The sequence below is a fragment of the Phyllobates terribilis genome, unplaced genomic scaffold (assembly GCF_046119375.1).
Source record: "Phyllobates terribilis strain yellow unplaced genomic scaffold, ASM4611937v1 Scaffold_8__6_contigs__length_399053987, whole genome shotgun sequence".
Taxonomy (NCBI): Eukaryota; Metazoa; Chordata; class Amphibia; order Anura; family Dendrobatidae; genus Phyllobates; species Phyllobates terribilis.
The window spans coordinates 288,226,027-288,250,239 of record NW_027362768.1 but is presented as its reverse complement, the minus strand read 5'-3'; the positions used below and the strand labels follow the sequence as shown (position 1 = coordinate 288,250,239).

At 48.5% G+C, this 24,213-nt stretch overlaps 1 protein-coding gene and 1 long non-coding RNA gene across 2 annotated transcripts; both read right to left on the bottom strand.

Moving 5' to 3' along the window:
* Positions 1–1,765: 1,765 nt before the first annotated feature.
* Positions 1,766–18,478, bottom strand: LOC141156526 (man(5)GlcNAc(2)-PP-dolichol translocation protein RFT1-like). Its single transcript, XM_073642729.1, has 6 exons — positions 18,435–18,478; positions 16,463–16,513; positions 5,974–6,104; positions 5,745–5,889; positions 4,285–4,390; positions 1,766–2,040 (listed from the first exon to the last, which is right to left on the bottom strand). The coding sequence occupies exons 2-6, from the start codon at positions 16,497–16,499 to the stop codon at positions 1,782–1,784; spliced, it is 678 nt and encodes a 225-aa protein (XP_073498830.1). The 5' UTR covers positions 16,500–16,513; positions 18,435–18,478; the 3' UTR covers positions 1,766–1,781.
* A 1,231-nt stretch (positions 18,479–19,709) lies between these two features.
* Positions 19,710–22,327, bottom strand: LOC141156527 (uncharacterized). The gene is made up of 3 exons (XR_012247655.1): positions 22,043–22,327; positions 20,916–21,050; positions 19,710–19,752 (listed from the first exon to the last, which is right to left on the bottom strand). It is a non-coding gene; the product is annotated as an uncharacterized lncRNA (long non-coding RNA).
* Between the last annotated feature and the right edge of the window lie 1,886 nt (positions 22,328–24,213).

Below are 24,213 nucleotides of genomic sequence, written 5' to 3'. Positions count from 1 at the left end.
GGCCAGACAGAGCGCCCCCACCAGGATGTGAGCCAGGCGGGACGGCCAGCCCACGTCACAGCACAAAGCTGCCTGCAAAAAGAAGAAAGGGAAGACAAGAGACAACATAAAAGTTCAGTAAAGCCTAACAAACCAAGACGGGTATATTCTGGTATGGCAGGATGGGTGTACACACCTGCATGGGAAAAAAAATGCAATACGACATCCGGTGCACACCGCAGTACCATATTGGCCGACAGGCGAGTATCATGCATTGTCAGAGATGTAACAAGGTGTATTGGTGTATTCCGGATGTTTGTTCATGAAAAAGTCCATGTAACCTGTAACCGATACATAAAACGGCCGGCGGATACCAACGTAACAAGGTGATGACCTCCATCGCTGATGGGTGCGGCGTTTGGAGTAAAGGCCCCATACGCATTAGATGATGCCACAACTAAGTATGTATGCTTATACTCCACACACATTGGGCCACGATTCATCAAAGCTTTCACACCAGAATTCTTTCACTTTGAAAAGTCTCAAAATTTGGGGGCAAATCGGAGTTGCGCCTAAGTTTTGCGACTTTTGGAGCAGTGCTGGGGCGCAGTGTGAGACCACAGGTTATCTAATTCATGACGAACTGTGGCGTTCCGGAACCCACAAATCTTACTCCAGTACAGGACTGGAGTCAGATGTCTAGAACAGTGCTCAGAGGTGCTCATCACTCATCAGATGCTCCACATTGATCAACAGGCATGCAACGTCGTGAATCCGGAGTGTCTGCCTCCAGCGCACCCCCTCATCAAGACAAATGTGAACAACGCCGGTCTTGATCAATTGGGCCGATTGTTTTTATTCCTTTTTATTTTGTATTCTGAAGTTTTAATATTAGAATAAAGTTTCTATATTTTTAACCTCGCGGAGCTGGAACATTTTCAAATTAGCATTCATATAGACGCCTGGTGGATCCTGTGCACCAAGGAAACAAGCATTTTATTGGAGGAGCTGGTTGTTCCTTTTCTTCTTGTTGGACTATAGGCCTTCATACACATTAGATGACAATGGAGTGATGAACGGTTGTTGTTTGGTCGAATGAACATTCATCGATGGCCCAAAATACATCTCACACAGCATTGGCCAAGACAATGATTCAGCCAGAACTAATCATGGTCCAAAAAAATCCAATTTTTCAATCCGTTTTCAATAACGTGAGCTCAATGGTCGGTGATCAAAACGAGCGATGATCCTTTCACAAAAAAAGCCGACAATCATTCGCTATGGTCGAAATCGACCATTTCGGCCGACGTTTATCTAATGTCTATGGGCACCATAAGGTTCTGCTTTGGATGGTATGGTTTGGTGTGTCAATATGGCTTTGTGGGTTGAACAAGTGTGGTGTGAGACATGCTAAAAATATATTTTTGGGGTTTGCTGTAGCGTGCTTTGATTTCTGGTGCCTACCGCTTTATGTGATGATCTTCAGTTTGAAGAATAAAAAATGTAAATGCATAAAACTGATAATGTTTTTTATAAATTGTATTTGTAGTTTAACTAAAATCTAATAACATTAATAAGTAAAAAAGGCAAAATACAACTATTGAATACAATTAAAAAAGCTAAATAAATAATATTTAAACAAATATAAAATTAATGAAATAAATACAAATAAAATTATGAAAATATTAAATAAAATTGAATGCTAATAAGGAACAGAAGAAACCATGAGCGGTGATAGACTATGGAACCTAGATGCTTAGGTTTTGCCCATTGCGTCACAAATCATTAAACAATTAGACTTTCTAGGTTACCTCTGAATATCTGGTGATGGCGGCACTAACGGCAAGCACACAAATTACTGCCGGAGACGGTAAGAGCCCAGCGAGCGGCTGGTGGGGGCTGCCGGTGTAATATCTCCTAATATAACGTAGGCTGTGAGCGATACGTAAACCCATATTAAAGCAGTTTGCCAAGATGAATCCGACTCTGCCGAGCCAAGTTGTCATGTAGTAGGAAAGGCAAAGGAAACTGAGCGAGAGACCCAACATGATGTAGTTAAACCTGATAATGGGACATTAGGAAGAAAAACAGAATTTAGAATAGATCTATAGATATCACTGTGATAATCACAAACTTTTCAGAAATTAGTTATTTTGAAAATGTATTAATCAGCATTAAGGCATTGTAGTAATTCAGAATAATAGACTCCGAGGACAACGAATTATTGATGTTGGTTCTTGCAACGTTGGTGTTGAGCGTGACAATGTCAGCTGCCGGCTTTGTGCCGGCTATGGAAAAGGACGCTGCATGTCGTGAGAGCGGGGGAAGGCAAGACAAATCGTTTATTTTTTAAATATCTTGTGGAAGAGCGGCAGAAAGGAGAACATTATTACCAGGATGAGGGACATCATCTCAGGAAGGGGCCAGGAGAGAGGACATTATACTAGGAATGAGCCAACATTGGGGGGTGAACTTGTATGTCTTTAGAATATCTAGAACACTGCTAAGGGCCCATACATCTCACCAACATGCAGGTGAGGGCCTAGGTCCAAACTTGGAACTAGAGTCCGATGAGCTCTGGTGCCACCACTGAGATCTGCACCATATCTGTCCGCACGTCAGGCATTGCAGCTCATCTCTATTCCTCTGTGCGGCAATGAAGTGTAAGTCTAGCAGACTCCTACGTTATCATGGACGCCCTGTATAAATCATGTTCTACACTTCATATAGATTAAGAAAACTGATGAAAGATATAGGAAAATAAAGACGTTTTATTACTTGTCTATAAGGAATTTGCTGTAATGAATATTTGTGTTAGGAAAGTCAATTTCCCTGTCCTATTCTTCATGGCAGCATCATATTTTCAGTGTTCTTTCTGGCTTATATGAGCAGCACGGTGGCTCAGTGGTTAGCACAGCAGCCTTTCAGCGCTGGGGTCTTGGGATAAAATCCCACCAAGGACAACATCTGCAAGGAGTGTGTGATCTCCCCTTGTTTGCGTGGGTTTCCTCCTGGTTCTCCGGTTTCCTCCCACACTCCGGATACTGATCGGGAAGCGACACTGTGAGACTCAGTGGGGACATTGATGATAATTAGTGATGAGCGAGTACGTTCTGTTAACCCTTTAGGCAAGCATGCTCGGGTGCTCGCCGAGTATCTTCAGTGTGCTCGGGTCTTATGTTTGAGTCACTCCGTGAGTATGATTTGAGACTGTTTGACAGCTTTAATACACGTGAGGAATGTGTAAGAAATAGCTTTAATACATGCGAGGAATGTCTATCAAACAGTCGCAAATCATGGACACGGAGTGACTCAAACATAACACCGAGCAGCTGTAAATACTCTGTGCTCGCCCGAGCATACTCGCCGAAAGGGTTAACAGAACTTACTTGCTCATCACTAATGATAATGTAGGTAAAGTGCTGTGGAAATAATGGCGCTATATAAGTGAGTAAATTAAATAAGAGACAAATGTGATTGTCAATAGAACAGAGACCCCTCATTATCGTATTATATGACAACGCAGCACATCATGTACAGATGATTTAGCATTCTGCACCAGCCGCCATTAAACTGAATGGACGCCACACAATAAGCTTACACCACAGTCCTGACGTAAGATCAGGTTTGCAGCAGCCAGATCTCTGCCATCACATACAGGGATCAGGACTGGAGAAAGGCGCTTGGTGTCCTTGGACCTCCATTTTTCAAAGCCACTACTTTTACATTGATGGCCTATCCTCAGTCTAGGTCATCAATGTCTGACTGGCCGGGGTCCGACACCCGGCACCCCTAGGTGATGTGAATAGGAGGCGGATGTGTAGTACCGTGCGGCAGCCACTACAAGCAGACGGCCAGTTCCACAAGTGAGTACTTCTGGCCGGCGGCCGGCACCGATAACAGCTGATCAGCGGGGGTGCCGGGTGTCGGACCCCGGTCAATGAAACATTGATAACCAATCCTAAGGATAGGCCATTAATGTAAGAGTAGTGGACGACCTCTTTAAGACCAGTCGTAGGTTATTATGTGCCAATAGGACAATATCCGCTGTGGAAAGTCCCTAGCAGAATCCACTGCAAAAATTAGATCCTGATACAGGAATTCTTCAGATCTGTCACATTTCGCACTTTGTATAGTAAAGGTTGAAATCCACAGCATTGGTGAATTAACCCTCCATATTCTCTCCGTAGTGTGTGGATGTGTAAGGTGTCACTGAGCTGCCACAGTAATACACAGCAGACTATACAGGTTGTGGTCACAGACCCTACAATGACCGGACACTGTGCAGACGTTACATCCACTCACCCGTCTACCTCCTCGTTACTCATGGAAGCAAAGGTGAAGCACTCGGTGACGCCATTGACAGCCAGCAGGAGCACGTAGAGACAGTAGAAGCGCAGGAGCACCGGGCCTGAAATACACCATGTGGGATGTGACCCATCTAGAGATATTTCTATATCCATAGCATTACTCTACATTCAATGTGTGATCATTAGTCCTACATCAAAGGGACCATAAAGAAAGCGGTAAAGTGGTCTAATGGCCGTGACCCGCAAGAGGAGAGGCAGAAGCCATGACTGCTCCATTTCAACTCCTTCTTAGAGGGGTTGTCCACTACTTTTATATTCATGGCCTATCCTTAGGATAGGTCATCAATATCAGATCGGTGGGGATGCAGCATCCATCAACCACGCCGATCAGCTGCACAACACGGCACCACCAACTGTATAGAGGCTGCGGCAGGTACTGCACATCTAGTCGAATGCATAAGGGTAGATCTGCAGTACCCCGCTACGAACACTACACAGTTGACGGAGGGGCGCTCTTCACCTTTACAGTTGATCACATCCATCTACCGACACAGAGAGTAGCTGATCGGCGGGGGTGCCAGGTGTCACTCCCCCACCAATCTCATATTGATAGGTCAATATCATAAAAGTAGTGGACAACCCCATGGAAGGAGATGTCAGTAAGAGACAAAAACAGGAATCCGAGTGTCACTTTAATTATATTTTCACACTAAATTTTCTCTAGTCACATCTAAAGCTGCAGTCAAATATTTGCAAGTCACTCATGGAAACAGAAGGAGGTTTATCTCTATCCCATGAGATCGGCTGTAATGACCCAACACTCCGGCTCCTGACTGAAGACATGGCCATACTATCTTCTGATCTGTCTCAAGTCTGTGCTTTAAATGCAGCTCTGGTTGTGAAAAGAGAAGAAAAGATCAGCATGGTGCATAGTTACTTGTTGAGGGACCTGATTTGTGACATGAATATATATTCCAGGCTGGTCTCCTGCTTGTGAGTGCAGAGCTCTGTGGTTCTCAATATTACCAATGATGCAGACGTACGAGACCAGACCTGTCAATCAACCGCCTCCCATAGGTGCAGGTTTGGGGTTTTTTCAATTAGAGGAGACTGATGACCAGCTCTGATCTCATGTTCCTCCATCAATGGCAATTCTGAGAACAAGTCTGGTTCCTTCAGAGCTGAAATCTGGTGATTTGCATTCCTGAGAAGCCTGGTCTTTACAGCAGACATTATCCAGTCATCCAACAATGGAAAATTGTCCTCGCTGCTGCTTTGAAGTTATTAGGAGTTTCTCCATATAGAATCGTATTCACGTATTCCATTAACAATCAGCAGAATTTTGAGTGCAGCTCTGAAGTTTTATACAAGCCGTAACTCAGAAACCAGCACTGAAGCTCATATACTTGGGAAGGGATAACCTCTGAATAGTACATATTTATGACACATCCTTACCAGAGCCGCCACTAAGCAGGGATCCACCATAAATATCCAATGCCAGCTGGGAGTAGGCATATCCGAAGGTAACGATCACCAGACCGATCAGCGTCACCAGTTTCAGGAGAGACGCCAAAACTTCAGATGCGGCAGCCATCTCCTCCTTATGCCATGATATAAGAGGATAAATGGATGTTTTACCAGCACAAGACATCTTTTCAGCATTATTTTAGTAGATGTCACTCACCTTCCTCTGATTTCTGACAGTTTTCCCTCTTTCTAACACCTTAGAGAAATAAACATAGAAGCTTTCCTCTATCGGTAAGAAGACAAACCGCGCCACCAGAGACCCCAAGTTATTCACTATGTTGTACACGCCTGGGAAAGAGAAAAGTCACAAGACATCAATGCAGCTTATTAAAACGTTTTATATGAAAGGTTTATAGAAAGCGTCCAAAAATACAGAATAATATGAAATCTGTACATTCCCCCATTAGTAATACATGTGCATTTAGATGGGCTGAGAATCGATGGACCGCCGTACACAAGAATGCCGGCGATCACCCAAAGAACGAGCAAAGCACTTGTTCCCCAGTTGGTGGGATCTTTTCTACTGGCATAAATATCATAGTAATCAGCAGCACATTGGCCCTAGTAAACAGGAGATGTGCTGCCGAGAACATGTTGCTGCACGGGGACATAACGATCAGGTATCAAATGTTCTGTTCCCATTCGTTTTGTTGGCCGTGTAAACGGGCAAGTCAACGATTGCGGATCAGCTTGTAGGTGGTTGTTGCTCGTTAAAGGACCTAAATCAGCCCATGTAAATGCACCATAAGGCCACTACCGAGAAAATGATACCAGGTACAACACTTAATAAGGGCACTGGGGTGATCTGCAAATGGCCTGGAGACCCACCCTCGGAGACTTGGTGGCCATTGAGATGAATGACCATCATCGATGGTCAAGGTTAGAACCAGTCTGCCAGAACTTGAGCCCCATCTATGATTCCCATAGGCACCATGGGAAAAGGCTGTCTGACGAGGGCCACCCATTTATCCCTAATTCTACATTACTGGTCACCAAGCTGAAATATCACACAGACTTCGTGTTACACCTAACTAAATTTGTTATTGTAAGCGGATATGAGGCTACCAGGACAGTCCTCCATAGTCATATCTCACGTTGAGCTGGACACAAGATGTAATAGTGGCTGCAGGGAGGAATAAACTTCTTTTTTTTTTTATTTGTCTCTACATTGTGGAGAGTTGCAAAGATATTAGAAAATTGTTTGATAACTAATGAGTTAAATTTTGTTAAGCCAAAGTGGGTGTTGTCAGATAATACACCCCCCCAGTGAAAACTACTTCTCCCTGTATGATGCTGACCAATCATAAAGCAGGCAGCAACACATCAGAGAAAAAAAAAAAAACACACGCCCCCACCACAGCTTAGAGCAGGTTTCTCAGTGTGTGGGATGTAATCACACTTCTGTCTGTTGTGCTCAAGAAACTTGTACTCGCTCAGCAGTGAGATCAGAGCAGACTATCGTTACATCTCACACAGGAGCAGTCTGTTCAGGGCGACTCCTGTGTGAGATATAATGACAGTGACGCGCCCCTGGGCCTGTGTCGCGCTGCGTTGCGCACGCGGGAGCTTACCCGGAGCCGGATCTGTTGAGGGTTGTAGTCTCGTGGCGGTGACCCGGTCCGTGCCCAGGGAGTCAAACTGGACGGCAGTCTATTAGCGGTAGATGTAGTACGACTACGCCACCCGTTGAATGCAGCTTATGGAGCTGCCGCTGCAGGACAGTCCGCTGAGGCCGGTGGATGGATGGTGCAGCGGGGATGGTATAACCCCCAACGGGAGGGGTATGGCCTCAGGGCAGCCGACGTGGATGATGAGGGTAGCAGGAACCACTCAGAGACGGTGCGGTGTAATTCAGGGTCTTTACTGGTAACAACGATAAACCCTCCCGGAGTACTTGCTAGCGAACGGGGCCTGGTCAGTCCTTGAGCAGATGGGATCTCCCCTGGCCAGGCGGAGTTGTAGGCCTCCCAAACTGACTGTACTCTTCTGGCTACCTTGCTAGAAGCGGATATAAGTAGCCCACGTCCCTGAGTGTACCGTGTGGTGCTCACCCGTATGGCCGGTGACTCGGGGCCTTCTAATGGCTTCTGCTCCACGATGGGGGTGCTGGTCCCACGCGTGTGACCGTGCCTTCGGGTTTCTGGGCCTGAGGACCTGAAATCCCCTGCCGGTCGGCTTCTGCTGCTGGGTAAGAGTTAGTCCCCACAGCCTCGGACGCCGGGTCCGGTAAGAAATCTTCTCAGTCAGGGCGAGCTCTGCAGCTGCCAGCCCCTGACTTGTAGTAGTATTGCTCCCACTGAGCTTCTGCTGTTTCTTCCTATGCTGCTTCTTGACTCCTAACCCTGCTTCAGCCCCGGGTTTATATAGGGGAAGTTCTTCCCCTCCCAAGACTGGGCAGGAGGTGTGGCATGCACAGGATCCCTGACCAAGAGACCTCCCACCTGCTCTCAGACATAACATCTCTATCACTGTGGCAACCAGACCCCTGGGGTGTCACATTCCCCCCTAGTGAAATTTAGTACTCCGGGACTAAACATATTTTAGAAAAACATAACAAGATAAAAACAATAATAATACAATAAGAAAAACATATAAAGATGGTTACGGCATGTCCGTAACCGGGTGCAGTCTTTGAAGAAAAGCAAGGTGTCCATTTCACCAAAACAGGGAGACGTAACCAGGTAGGGGTTTGTCCTACCCCGAGTCCTTAACAGTCTTTAGTCCGTCCTGGGTTACGCTCCAACTATGTACAAGGATTCCCGGTAAATCCGCCAAGGACTCCTACAAATAACTAGAAACACAAAATTATACACAAGCAACAATACACAGGTAAACATAAATAAAACAATTTATACACTTCAAATCCTCCACCGTGCGGGTAACTGGCCTCTAGTGGCCCTAGTGGACCTACGGAGCTGACTGCCTAGCCCTGAACTACAGGGTGTAGGAGCTGTCAAGGGTAAACTGGGCAGCTGTCTACCGGCTCTTTGGCTCACTAGGGATATGGCAGGCTCACTGCAAGCAGAGGGTTGATCCTCCTGGTCTGCGGGTGTGGGGTCTTCTGCCTCCTGGACCGGCTGTTCTTCCAGCTCTACCTGTTGCTCCGTAGGTGCTTGGGATGCTGGTTGGAGGAAGGTGAGTACGGGTACCACAACTGCACCATTGACTTGAGTCCAAGACCGAGGGAAGTCCCCGAGCACAGTACTAACCATATCTTCCCTTTCCTCTACGGGTCGATGGTCTTCTTGTTCCTCTTCAGAGTTCCTCAGTTGTTCGGGACACTTCTTCAGGTGGTCCCGGGATACAATAGCTGTGGTTTCCCCTCCGTCTTTACTGATAGTACAAACCTTCGGATTCTCGTGGCTTGAGGGCAGTACGGTGTACGGGTCCTTTTCCCACTGGTCGTCCAACTTGTGGAGCCGTCTCTTCCTCTTCAGGACCTGCTCTCCGGGTACCAGGGGAACAGCGGGAGCATACTGGTTGTAAGTTTTCTCTTGTCTTTCCCTAGCCTGACAGAGACTTCGCTCCACGCTCTCCTGTACTCTCCGGTACTGCTGCTGCTTCTCTGTGTCCCAGTCTGTTTCTAGTGAAGTGTCCTCGGGTGTCAGGACTCCCATTTCCAGGTCAACAGGTAACTTACCAGGTCTTGCCCTCATTAGGTAAGCCGGGGTACAGTTGGTGGAACCTACCGGGATGTGGTTGTATAGGTCCACCAGATCGGGCAACTTCTCAGGCCACAGACTGCGTTCTTCCAGGGGCAACGTTTTTAAAAGATCCATTACCACCTGGTTCATTTTCTCACAAAGTCCATTAGTTTGCGGATGGTAGGGTGTCGTCCTTATCTTCCGGCAGCCATACAGATTGCAGAATTCCTGGAAGACCTCCGCTTCAAAGGCAGGTCCCTGGTCCGTCAGCACTTGGTCCGGGTACCCGTGTGGACGGCAAAAGTGCTGCTGGAAGGCTCTAGCTGCTGTTTGAGCCGTTAAGTCCTTGACGGGGACGACAACCAAGAACCGGGAGTAATGATCCACGATGGTTAACGCGTAGACGTAGCCACTTCTGCTTGGGGTCAGTTTTACATGATCCAAGGCTACCAGTTCCAACGGTTGCCGGGTGACGATGGACTGCAGGGGAGTCTTCTGGCTGGCACGGTCCTTCCTTCTCAGGTTGCACGGGCCACAGTCTCTGCACCACTTCTCAATGGTTCCCCTCATGCCTACCCAGTGGAATCGCTCGCGCAGCAGGAACTCCAGCTTCTTCCACCCGAAGTGTCCAGCTCCGTCGTGGTATGCCTCCATCACCATGGCTGCGTCTCTTCGTGGCACCACTACTTGCCAGAGTAGTTCATGCGTCCGGGAGTTAACCATTCTGCGGCACAACTTCCCCTTGTAAAGGAACAGTCGACTCTTCTCTGCCCATAGTTGTTTGGCTTCCTCCGGAGCGTCTGGTTCAAGGCAAGCCTCCGGGCGAGTCAGCATCTCCTTCACCAGTCGGACGGCAGGGTCGCTGTCTTGCGTTTCCGCCCAGTTGTAGTGAGGTAAGGGGTTCAACGTAGCAGCCTGCTTACTCCTTACCCGGTGGGAATACTGGATAGTCCCATGACGGTGGAACGCAGGGAGTTCAACTTCTTCCAGTCCCTCCGGATCTTCTCCTTCGTCCGGCAGGTTGGGCATCCTGGACAGGGCATCCGCGTTGGTATTGGAGCGTCCGGCCCGGTATTTGATTGTGAACTCGTAGTTGGACAGACGGGCCATCCACCTCTGCTCCAGGGCACCGAGTCTTGCCGTGTCCAGGTGTGTCAATGGGTTGTTATCCGTGTACACGGTGAACCGGGAAGAAGCGAGGTAATGCTTAAAGCGCTCGGTGACTGCCCATACTACGGCCAGGAACTCTAGCTTAAATGAGCTGTAATTCTCGGGGTTCCTTTCGGTGGGTCGCAGTTTTCGGCTGGCGTAGGCGATTACTCGTTCCTTCCCCTGCTGGATCTGGGACAGTACGGCTCCTAGCCCGATGTTACTGGCGTCGGTGTAGAGGATAAAGGGCTGGCTATAATCCGGGTACGCCAGGATTTCGTCCCCCGTGAGGGCCATCTTCAGCTGGCGGAAGGACTCTTCTTCCAGCTCCTCCCATTTGAAGGGCGGCTTCTGGTTCTTGGCCTTCCGGGACTGGCCTATCAGGAGGTCCTGCATAGGTGCTGCCTTTTTGGTGAAACCGGGAATAAACCTTCGGTAGTAGCCTACCAACCCGAGGAACTGCCGCACTTCTTTTACGCTGGAGGGGCTTGGCCATTCCTTAATTGCGGTGATCTTATTAGGGTCGGGAGCCACTCCGTCAGCGCTCACCACGTGTCCCAGGTACTGCACCTTTGGTTTCAGGAGGTGACACTTGGAGGGTTTCACCTTTAGGCCGTAACTCGCCAGAGCCTCGAACACTTCCGCCAGGTGTTTCAGGTGGTCCTCATACGTCTTGGAATATACGATGACATCGTCCAGGTACAACAGGACCGTCTCGAAGTTTCTGTGGCCCAGACAACACTCCATTAGTCGTTGGAAGGTTCCTGGTGCGTTGCAGAGTCCGAACGGCATGCAGGTGAACTCGCTAAGTCCCATCGGGGTGGTGAATGCGGTCTTCTCCCGGTCCGCCTCTGCTACAGGAACCTGCCAGTACCCGCTAGTGAGATCCAAGGTAGAGAAGAAGTTAGCAGATCTTAAAGCAGTCAATGACTCCTCTATCCTTGGCAAGGGGTACGCATCCTTGTGTGTGATACGGTTGATTTTCCGGTAATCTACACACATCCTCATGGTGTTGTCTTTTTTTCTGACTAAGACTAGTGGAGCTGCCCAGGGGCTACAGCTATCCCTGATCACCCCAGCCTCCTTCATGTCTCTAAGCATCCCCTTGGCGTGTTGGTAGTGGGCAGGGGGTACGGGTCGATACCTCTCTTTTATAGGAGGATGGTCTCCCGTGGGGATGTGGTGTTCTAACCCCTTGACTCGCCCGAAGTCTAACGGGTGTTTACTGAACACTCTCTCGTACTCCTGAACCACCCGATAGACTCCTTGTTTCTGGTGTGAGGGAGTGGAGTCAGTACCCAGATGTAGTTGCTGACACCAGTCCTCCATGTTTTTCTTAGAGCCGTTACCTTCCTCCGGGTGAGATGGAGGCAAGGGTTCCACAGATTGTATAGAATTTTGGTTAATGGTATATAATTTGGCTAGCGTGGCATACCGGGGCAGGTACACTTCCCTCTCCCCGATATTTATTATGCGAACGGGCACCCTCCCATGGCGTACATCAACCACCCCCTGTGCTGTCAAAATGGTGGGCCTACTGTCTGAGTAAACTGGTTCTACCATTGCCTGGTAATCCCTACCTCTCAGACCAATAGCTGCCCGGCACCAAATCATCATTTCACTTTTTGGGGGCATGGCAATAGGAAAAGGGTCACACATTCTTACGCTACCAATCTCACCGCCGGAGAGTTCCACCTGTTGCCGTCGCATCAGTGCCCGGATCTCTTTCTGGAGCACCCACTGCTCGCCGGAGCTGGCGTTCTTGGCAACCTGCTGTAAAAGGAAAATCACCTCTGCAAGACAATTTTCAATTACATTAGTTCCTAGAGTTATTTTTGGGTGACTCTCATGTTTGTCAATATCTACAATGATCAGTCCCTGTGCTGCCAGTTCGACTCTACCGATTTTGATGGTCACCTCTTTAAATCCGATCTGTGGCACGGGCTGGCCATTGCTGGCAATGATACTCAAGTCGTCGTCAGGGTAGCGGGTAATATCCGAGTCATTCCAGTACTGCTTAAAGAGCACGTACGGGATGGTGGTGACCTGCGACCCGGTGTCCAGTAGGGCACTCATGGGAATGCCATCCAGTACCACAGCTAAGACTGGACGTCCTCCCACATATCTGTCGCACCAGTTCGATGGGCCTGGTGATCTTTTTCCTGGGGGTTGGCCCTCTACCCCAGGTTGTGCCCGTTTAAAGAACAGTACCTTGCCATATGTCCGGGTTGATTGCAGCGGCGGCAGATGGGTCGTCCGTCCTCGCTGTATCGGTCACTGGGTCTTCCTCTGGCCGGTGGGGTCCTCCTTGGTCGACGCCACGGGATGTCCTCCGGTCCGGATGCCAGCTGGATCTTCCCTGGGGTGGAAACCTGTAAAGACTGCACAGTTCGGGTTAGCGCAGCAACGCTCTTAGCTAGCTCTTGGACCTGATGGTGTAGGTCTGGAGCCGGGTCATTGTCCAAAGCCTGCGCATCAGCTCCCACAGGCCCTGCCGACAAGGGCGCCGCCTCCTGGTGGTAAGTAATAGCTGGGCACCTGTGGGTCATAACGCCACCCGGTGCCGGTTCTCGGAGCACCCGGATGGCTCTGTCCTTGAACTGTGCAAAGCCCAGATGGGGATCCTGTAAGGCCATCGCCCGCAACTGGGTTCGGTGGGCATTACAATACAGTCCCTCTATAAATTGTTCAGTCAACAGCCTGTCCTCGTTTCCCACTCCATCAGGGTCGGTCTGCTTAATGGCCCTCAGGGCCTCTTGTAGGTTTAGTGCATAGTCCCTTATACTCTCCTGCGCTCGCTGCTTGCACCCGTAGAATCTAAGCTTAATCTCGGCTGAGGTGCGGGTATCAAAGGTATCCTTCAGCCGGGTTAGTATCCCTACGACAGTCTTCCTCCCAGGTGGCCAGGATTTTACTTCCCTTTTAGCTGCCCCGGTTAGTTGGGCCACCAGGATGCTCACTTTTTGCTCTTCTGTGAGGGGGTACACCTGGAAGAGGCTATCCAGCTTTTCTCTAAAGTCATGCAGGGTATGTGACTCCCCTGAGTACTGGGGTAGCCAAGCTGCTCCCGGGATATAGGGCATGGTGAAGGGCATAACTGCAGCAGCGGTGGCGCTGGCGGGGGTTGAGGCAGTGAAGCTCTCCTCCGTATCCGACATCTTCCTCCCCCCTAGTGGACCGTGGCCTACCTTGCGATGATCCTGTTCCGTAGGCCGCGGCTCCGCAGTAGATCGTCAGGGTTGAGGACCTTCCGTCGCGCTCCGGTGACGTCGGCGTCTGCTGGGCTCCTTCCAGGACCTTACGCAACGTCCGGACGTGAGGCGGGGCTTCAGTTCTCGCGCGCTTTCGAAGTCCACGCCCCTCTTCTTCCCGCGCGGCGTCCTCAAGATGGCGTCCAATGGCGGGAAAACTCCACGGATGGCGGGAAGAAGGCCGAAGATGGCGCCGGATGGCGGGAAAACTTCGCGGATGGCGGGAAGAAGGCAGAAGATGGCGCCGGATGGCGGGAAACCTCACCACTGGTAAGTTTGAACAGTCTTTGCTTTTCAGGCACGCAGTACCCGGTGGTTGCGGGCACGAAATCCTGCCGACTACGCCAAAGTTGACGCGCCCCTGGGCCTGTGTCGCGCTGCGTTGCGCACGCGGGAGCTTACCCGGAGCCGGATCTGTTGAGGGTTGTAGTCTCGTGGCGGTGACCCGGTCCGTGCCCAGGGAGTCAAACTGGACGGCAGTCTATTAGCGGTAGATGTAGTACGACTACGCCACCCGTTGAATGCAGCTTATGGAGCTGCCGCTGCAGGACAGTCCGCTGAGGCCGGTGGATGGATGGTGCAGCGGGGATGGTATAACCCCCAACGGGAGGGGTATGGCCTCAGGGCAGCCGACGTGGATGATGGGGGTAGCAGGAACCACTCAGAGACGGTGCGGTGTAATTCAGGGTCTTTACTGGTAACAACGATAAACCCTCCCGGAGTACTTGCTAGCGAACGGGGCCTGGTCAGTCCTTGAGCAGATGGGATCTCCCCTGGCCAGGCGGAGTTGTAGGCCTCCCAAACTGACTGTACTCTTCTGGCTACCTTGCTAGAAGCGGATATAAGTAGCCCACGTCCCTGAGTGTACCGTGTGGTGCTCACCCGTATGGCCGGTGACTCGGGGCCTTCTAATGGCTTCTGCTCCACGATGGCGGTGCTGGTCCCACGCGTGTGACCGTGCCTTCGAGTTTCTGGGCCTGAGGACCTGAAATCCCCTGCCGGTCGGCTTCTGCTGCTGGGTAAGAGTTAGTCCCCACAGCCTCGGACGCCGGGTCCGGTAAGAAATCTTCTCAGTCAGGGCGAGCTCTGCAGCTGCCAGCCCCTGACTTGTAGTAGTATTGCTCCCACTGAGCTTCTGCTGTTTCTTCCTATGCTGCTTCTTGACTCCTAACCCTGCTTCAGCCCCGGGTTTATATAGGGGAAGTTCTTCCCCTCCCAAGACTGGGCAGGAGGTGTGGCATGCACAGGATCCCTGACCAAGAGACCTCCCACCTGCTCTCAGACATAACATCTCTATCACTGTGGCAACCAGACCCCTGGGGTGTCACAACAGCCTGCGCTGATATCTCACACAGGAGTCGCCCAGAACAGACTGCTCCTGTGTGAGATGTAATTATAGTCTGCTCTGATCTCACTGCCAAGCGAGTACAAGACAGTTTTCATGACAACAACAGACATAAGCGATTACTGACACATCTCTGGGTAGGCAGTGTGGGGGAAGAGGTACTGCAGCAGAGGTGACCGTACTAGAAGAGGAGTAGAGCTGATAGAAAGGTTTGAAATGTAACACAGCTAAACTCAGCTGTACTGCCTTCCACACTGACTGCTGAAACCTTATTTGGAATCTATTAGTCTTCTGTGCTCTCCTCCCACCACTGTCTAATCATGCAGGAGATCCGAGCTGTATCATTACATCTCACACACTGAGAAACCTGCTCTAACCTGTGCTGGGGGTGTGTTCTTTTTCGCCTGTGCATCTGCCTGCTTATGATTGTTCAGCATTACCAGAGGGAAAGAAGTACACGCCCCCAGTGAAAACTATCTGATAACACCCAACATTAAAGTTAACTCATTAGGTGCCAAATACTTTGATTGCTAATATCTGTGCAACAAAGAAAATAAAAAAATAAAAACATTTTTATTCCGCTCTGCAGCCACTATTACATAATGTGTCCAGTTCAGCACAAAACATTTGGTGAAAGGTCCACATTAAGGCCTTATTTTTATGCACATAACTTCGTTTGTCATACATGTTTTGTCCGTCCGTCTTTAGGTTTAAAAAGAAGCAAAAAAAACACCAACATGCCCTACTCTGGTATATTTTAGGGACTTGTAAAAAAAAAAAAAAAAAAGCTATTAACCACATGGGTGTTTATGAGACACTTAAGATACCTTTATCCTATTAAATTTACATACAACAAAAGGGATGCCAAATAGATGGCAAAGATGGCCTCACAAAACGCAAATAGGTCCTTTTCTCCACGACAGTCAGGAAACAAGAATTCCTTTACATATAGGGGTGCTGCTCCTCTCAACATCCAGACGGGGAGAATCGGAGCCTGTGTTATAGCAGTTTGTGTCTCTCACATAATACATGGCCGGCAGGAGAGGTGCATCCAGTACCACAGAGCGGCACCATCGCCTAAATACATCTCCTAAAGACTGGCATAGCTAAGTAATGCTGTAGGGGCAGACGCCATCTTCAATGGAAAAACTAAATTTTTCAGCTTTGTCCAGGTTAATCCTTTTTTTATGTTGCTCTATTCCAAAAAGATGTGTAATACACAGAAAACGCTGGCGATGTAGAAAGTCTGAGACTTACCCTGATCTCCAAATGACAGGACATTGAGAAAAGTCATCACATAGCGCTCACCTAGAAAAAAAAAAAGTATTATTATTATAGTGCCATTTATTCCATGGCGCTTTAAAGTGGCTTGCAAAAGTATTCACCCCCTTGGCTTTTTACATTACAACCTGTGTTTAAATATTTTTGTAATCCGATTTGTATGTGATGCATCAGCACTAAATAGTTACTGAAGTGAAGTGAGAAAAATATAGACATAAATTACATTTCTGGGATCAAATAACTAAAAATTGGAAAATTGGCATGTGCATATGTATTCATCCCTTTTGCGATGAAGCCCCTAAAAATTTCTGCTGCAAGCAATTACCTTCATAAGTCACATACTTGGTGAAAGGACGTCCACCTGTGTGCCATCTAATTGTAACATGGTCTGTCAGTATATACACACACCTTTTCTGAAAGGCCACAGAGGCTGCAACACTGTTAGGCAAGAGGCACCACTAAAGTCAAACAACACCAGGAAAACCAAGGAGATCTCCAGTCAAGTCAGGGACAAAGTTGTTGAGAAGTACAAGTCAGGGTTGGGTTATAAAAAAAATATCCTAATCTCTGATGATCCCCCGGAGTACCATCAAACCCATTATCATCAAATTAAAAAACATGGTACCACAACAAACCTGCCAAGAGAGGGCCACCCTTTAAAACGTTCAGCCCGGGCAAGGAGGGCATTAATCAGAGAGGCAGCGCAGAGACCAAAGGTAACCCTAAAGGAGCAGCAGAGTGCCCAAGCAGAGACTGGAGTATCTGTCCATAGGACCAGAATAAGCCGTACACTCCATAGCAGGTGGCCTTTATGGAAGAGTGGGCGGAAAAAAGCCTTTACTTACACACAAAAATTGTAAGGCTCGTTTTGAGTTTGCCAAAAGACTTATGGGAGACTTCCCATATGTATGGTGGAAGGTGTTGTGGTCAGATGAGACCAAAATTGAACTTTGTGGCCACCAAGCTATGTCTAATGCCAAAGAAACACCACTTATCACCCCAAGAACACCTCCCCCACAATGAAACATAGTGGCAGAAACATCAAGCTGTGGGGATTTTTTTTGGCAGCAGTGACAGGAAAAAAGGTCAGAGCTGAGGGTAAGATGGATGGTGCGGACTACAGGGATATTCTTGAGCAAAACCTGTTTCAGTCTGTCAGTGATTTGAGACTGGGACGGGGGTTCACCTTCCAAAAACACAATGACTCAAAGCATACTGCTAAAGCATCACTCGTGTGGTTTAAGGGGAAACACGTAAATGTTTTGAAGTGGCCTCGTCAAAGCCCAGACCCTAATCCAATTGAGACTCTGTGGTCAGACTTGAAGATTGTTGTTCACCAGAGGAAACAATCTAACTTGAAGGAGCTAGAGCAGTTTTGCCTTGAAGACTGGGCAAAAATCCCAGTGGCAAAATGTGGAAAGCTCATAGAGACTTATCCATAGCAACTTGCAGCCATAATTGTCGCATAAGGAGGCTCTAAAAAGTACTGACTTTAGGGGGGCGAATAGTTATGCACACTGAAGTTTTCAGTTATTTTGTCCTACATGTTGTTTGCTTCACAATAAAAAGAAATCTAAATGTTCACTGTGATAGGCATGTTCTTTACATGAACTGATGCAAACCCTCAAAAAGACAGTGAAATTCCAGGTTGTAAAATGCAGAGGAAGGAGGCAGGTGGGGGGGTGGTCTGAAGACTTTCACAAAGCCCTGAATATGTGAAAAATATATATATTAAAACGTAACAGTTAAATCTTATGATTTTTCCCTTTTCTTAAGGTTCTTACATACTGAAAAGTTAAAAAGTCCAAACAACGTTACAGAATGGCTGACGGCGTCGCCTTTGCTTTCCTCCTTCTAATAAAATCTCACGGAACGACAAACAATATTGTATCTGCAAAAAGAAGACTCGCTATCTCCTAATTTACTAAAGTGACGACTGCAAACTAACCTTCTGTCAGAATTTGTTTCAGAAATGACTGCTTGAAGAAGTGACGCGCCCCCTGGGCCAGTGCTGTAGTGCGGCGCACGTATGCGCGGGGGAATACCCGGAGCCGGATCTAGATAGGGGTAGTAGTCCTTGTGGCGGTGACCCGGTCCGTGCCCAGGGTGGTCAAACTAAGTGTGTGGCAGTCTTTGTAGATGTTGTTTAAGTGTCGACTACGCCACCCGTTGATTTGCGGTCACAAGGCCGCCGCTGCAGAACAGTCCGCTGAGGCCGGTAGTATGGGTGCAGTGATGGTGGTATAACCCCCAACGGGAGGGGTATGGCCTCAGGGCAGCTGGTGCGGATGATGGGGGTAGTGATAGTGCAGAAAGGAGAGTCAGAGACGTGAGATGCAGTTTCAGGGTTTTTACTCACAGGTGTTCCTTCAGTCACTCTGGCCTTGAGTGACCACCCGAGCCGTGCTGCATCCACCAGGTGCTGGACTCGGCCAACCCCCAGGCAGTTCCGGAGCGTGGTCCTGAGCTTCCCTCTCTCTCTCTTTCTCCTGGCCGTCCCCACCAGGGATCCACCTTTGTCCGGTTCCCTTGGGCCTTCTATGGTAAAACCTTCTCTGGCTTTCCTGACCCTACTCTTGGTGTACCTTCCTGGTGGATGTGGTGAGGGTCGTGGCAAAGCTTGCCCACGACCTCCGGTTCCTGGTTAAGGGTTACTTTTGCCTCCGCCAGCTTGGGATCCGGTGCCCTCTTCTGCCAACCCTTCACCCTTTTTGGTTTGCTTCTGGGATCTTAGGGTTCCCTCTTGTCTGCGTCTCTGGGCCTTTCTTCTTCCTCTCTGCTTCAGGCCTGGCCCTGGAGCTGGGCCCAGCCGGAGCCACAGCTCCCTGTCAGCCCTCCTGGCTGAGCTCCTCCTCAGAACTCTCCTGACAGACTCACCCTATCTCTAGATGGTGCCCACCATATATACTCCCTCTATGTGTGAGCCCAGGTGACCAGCACCCAATGGGCTCCTATCTCTATGCCCAGAGCCCCTCCCCTATCTGCCCCTACACTACTGGGATGTTCCACCCCCCCCTCCCACTCCAGCCAGGGACAGACGCTGTCGTACCTGCACATCTACTTGGTGGGAGTACCGTAGTTCTGTCCCCCGGAAATGGGATGTATGTAGTGCATGCAGCCTACTGAGCTCAGTCCCACACTCCATCCTTACCCGGGAGTGGAATACCACACCTCTGGTTTGAGGTGCAATACCCCTGTAGCAGCCGAGTCCTCAGGGTGCTACAGAAGCTCCACGCCAGCAAGGCCTGCTGCCAATCCAAAAAGTCCTGTTAGAGGAACAATCAGAAAATCAGCTTAGAGCCGAGCTCTGGTTACGGCACACGGAGATGTTATTCAGCCTTATCTAGGCTTCCTGTAGTACAGCAGAGCTGCCAATCGTCATTACACCTCTTATATTCCAATAATAATGAAAAGGCTCTGCTGATCATGCACCATTCTACAAAGCACAGTGAAAACGTGTTGCCGCTTGCAGGTTCCTCTGAAAATATTGGCACATAAAGATAATATTTTGTTGACACAATACAGTCCAGGTGCATTTTCTTAATGGAATTAAAAAAGGTAAAAAAACGGTGTTCTCGGAAAAAAAAAATGCATCGCAAACACAATGTGATTTATTGCATTTTTGTGTCTCTCTAATTTCCTTCCTCCATCATTTCCTAAAGGCCTTCCGATTATATACCAATGGCATCCAAGTGCTGGACACAGGAGGTGGGACTCCAAAAACCAAGCCAAGCACGGAAGTGAGAAGCCAATTCCGTAATCCCCATAGAAATGATTGGAAGTTATGGATATAGCGAGCTACTGAGAGGGTGATATTAGATAAGGAGCAATGGAAACTTGCCATTCATGCAATAAAAAGCAGACAACGAGTTAGAGGGGTATTCCGGTGAAAACAAGTTATCACTTATTTGAAAGATAGGTGATAACTTGGACCGCGGGGACCGGCAGAGGCCCGGCCGCGGGGACTGGCAGAGGCCCGACCGCCGGGACCGGCAGAGGCCCGACCGCCGGGACCGGCAGAGGCCCGACCGCGGGGACCGGCAGAGACCCGACCGCCGGGACCGGCAGAGGCCCGACCGCGGGGACCGGCAGAGGACCGACCGCGGGGACCGGCAGAGGCCCGACGTAAGGGGCACTTTTATCCCCATACAATGAGGCAGCAGTGTGCAGCTTGATGGCCGCTCCATTAATTCCCAATGGAGCTGCCGAGCATTACATCTGACCTGCAGCTCCATTTTGGAAAGAGAAAACAAGAACACACCGACACGTGAATGAGGTCCAAGGCAAGGTTAAGACGCCTCTTGTAAGTTTAGGGCCAATTACACCCGCAATTTCGGCCGCGATTGGCTCCACGTGCACCCATCAACACGGAGGGTGAGTGCAGCAGCTGCCCGTTATCACATAAAATTAACAGAATAAAGCTCATTACCTGAGATATGGAGAGTCGGGGTAAAAATTCCATCATATTGTGAAGAGGAAAGGATTTCTTCTCTGCCTCCCGGGAACCAAGAAACTTTGCAAAGTAGACAATGTAAGACAGAGAGAGCAGACTGGTGTACAAGACCTAGGAGAGACAGAGCGCACGTGACAAGACCAGATTTCTATAATGTGGGATAAGTAATGGCTCCTCTGGAGGAGATCAGCCAAGGAACGCTCGTTCACCATAATCAGCCAGGGTAAATGCACGCTTACCAGCAATGCTCCATGGGAGATCAGTATGCAAATAAAGTTCTCTAACAGTGCGAAAGAACCTCTCTTGCAAGTACAACCCAGGAGAGATATTTACCCTATTAGTCAATGTCTGAATATTGCAACATGACCTGGGATCAACAACGAGCCAGAATTCATCTCCAGACAGCCTGTTTCGGGGTGTTTGCCCATCATCAGTGTAGAGTCATTCCTGGTCATGTTGCAATGCCTGTTACAGGGTATGACTTATAGGGTAGTCACCTAGAGAGGTGGCTACCCTATAAGTCACCAATGTTTGATCTGTTGGGTTCTGTCGCCTGGGATCCCATTGCCACACTCCAAGTAAAGAAGCGTCTGCATATTATAGTCCACAGGAAATGCAGCCAAGACCCCACTAATCAGACATCAAATCCATAAACCATGGTCTTACAGGAAGAATCAGTAATCCCAGGTTTCCTTCCACCATGTCTCCTCTATTGCACGTAGCCTCCGATATACAGCTTGTGCCCCCACATCCGGCCCTCTGACTGTTCTAGCCCATGGGCCACACTTTGCTCACTTTTGCTCTATTGCAAAACAGCGGGGTGGGGTGGGGGGGTACAGGCTCCCATAACTATTGAGACCCTGCACATTAATACATTTCCATCCAGAAGATGCCTTTACCCTTTGTATACAGAGCAAAAAAAACATGTAAGCCACCAAAAGTGTAAGAAAAGGAAGTTAAGTCCTATTGGGAACAGTGACTGATGTGTGATGGCAATCTCCGTACAGAGCTGCGGAATATGGTGAGAGTTTATAAGCAAACGGAAGTAAAAGAATATAAAAAAATCTTTTTACAAATATGGAAGATAAAAGTGGACGTCTTACCTGAGCTAACGAGAAGATGAGGAGCCCCCACTGAGGGCAGAGAAGAACCAAAGTGACGGTGACAGAACAACGGACGATTATGGCCAGACTCTCTGCAATCACCTAAGAGACACGTGGTGGAGATGAAGATACCTCTAGGGATCATATGTGCTAAAGAAATACAACAATAGGCTACAATAAAGGAGAACGGGAGGGAAATGGCAGTGACTGGGCCTCTAGGGATAAACTGGTATTATATTGTGAGATATCCAACATTCCCTACAGACACATCACATACAGTGGGGTAGATAAGCATTTCATGCACTGCCGATTTTGCAAGTTTTCCCACCTATAAAGAATGGAGAGGTCTGTAATTTTTATCGTAGGTACACTTCACCTGTGAGAGACAGAATCTAAAAATAAAAAAGCAGAAAATCACATTGTATGATTTTTACATAATTAATTTGCCTTTTATTGCATGAAATAAATACCGTATTTGATCATCTACCAACCAACAAGAATTCTGGCTCTCACAGACTTGTTAGTTTTTCCTTTAAGAAGCCCTAATTGCACCTGTTTGAACTCGTTGCCTGTATAAAAGACACCTGTCCACACACTCAATCACACTCCAACCTCTCCACCATGGCCAAGACCAAAGAGCTGTCTAAGGATACCAGGGACAAAATTGTAGACCTGCACAAGGCTGGGATGGGCTACAGGACAATAGGCAAGCAACTTGGTGAGAAGGCAACAACTGTTGGCACAATTATTAGAAAATGGAAGAAACACAAGATGACTGTCAATCTTCCTCAGTCTGGGCTCCATGCAAGATCTCGCCTCGTGGGGCAAGGATGATTCGGAGAAAGGCCAGTAATCAGCCCAGAACTACACGGAAGGATCTGGTCAATGACCTGAAGAGAGCTGGGACCGCAGTCTCAAATATTGAAGGAAGGATGGATGGGGTCATGTATTGCGAGATTTTGGTCAACAGCCTCCTTCCCTCAGTAAGAGCAATGAAGATGGGACGTGGTTGGGTCTTGCAAATTATGTAAAAATCATACAATGTGATTTTCTGCATTTGTTTTAGATTCTGTCTCACACAGGTGAAGTGTACCTATGATAAAAGTTACAGATCTCTCCATTCTTTGTAGATGGGAAAACTTGCAAAATCGGCAGTGTATCAAATACTTATTTTCCCCACTGTATATACTGTAGTCAACATTTTTCCTTTATTAGCTGTTTGAACAGTTGGCATAAACTACCTTTATAATGTATCAGACAGAGGAGTCTGGCAGCAGTTTGTCTCCTGCGCCCCATGCACACTCGGTGATGCATACATGTCTATATGGTGGTGCTGAGGATCGCGGATGACGTCGATCTTGGACAAGGTTCACACTAGCGTTCTGAGCTCCGCTTTGGTATTCCATCAGTTATGGAGCTCATCTTCTTGCTGCTCTCTCTGTTCTTGCGATAATGCAGGAGACTCAGACTCCAGGATGACTCTACGGTGGGTTTTATTCACACATCTCTAGCCATTATAAGGTACTTTTTCATCCGTCTGCATTTTGATCAAAGTGTTTTTCCTAAATTCTCCCTGCAACTGTGAATAATGGGCAGCACCCGGATGCCATCTACGGGATATTTGCCGTTTTCCCTGACACAGTTACTTAAGGCCGGAGAGTTCTATCAGTGAAATGGACCATAATGTGATGTCTGGGCACAAAGCAGCTTACTCCCTCCACACCCAAAGAACTAGTAAAAAAAAAAAAAAAAAAGAAGTCCTTTACTCACCTTCCCCAGGTCCAAAACTGAATCTCTGGGGGGGGGGGGGCTGTGATTATCTGCAGTTGTCAATCAGTGGGCTCTGCAGCTCATCTTTTTTGCAGAGCTGTTGAGCTGACTGATTGGCTGCAGTGCTGACGAAGTAACGTAATATCAGCCACTGGGAGAAGAGGAGATTCATCATTGGACCTGGGGATGGTGAGTATTGAATATATATATATAAATAACCAAGCTGCACCCAGGGGAGAGGAGTCGTACAAAACCAGAAAACCTCTTTCTAGAATCCTTGCACTTTCCGATAACTTCTGGCAGATCAGAGAGCGCCGCTCCCTCTGAGCCTGAAGAAGGGCTCAGTACAAAGCCAATGGGGCGATTATAATGCCCCGTCTCATGCTGCACATAACACATCT

Coding starts and splice junctions, on each gene's coding strand:
- LOC141156526 (XM_073642729.1), bottom strand. CDS start 16,499: ATGACTTTTCTCAATGTCCTGTCATTTGGAGATCAGG. Junction 4,391..5,744: donor CCTGCTTAGTGGCGGCTCTG/GTAAGGATGTGT, acceptor GGTGTATTTCAG/GCCCGGTGCTCCTGCGCTTC. Junction 2,041..4,284: donor AGTAACGAGGAGGTAGACGG/GTGAGTGGATGT, acceptor TCCCATTATCAG/GTTTAACTACATCATGTTGG.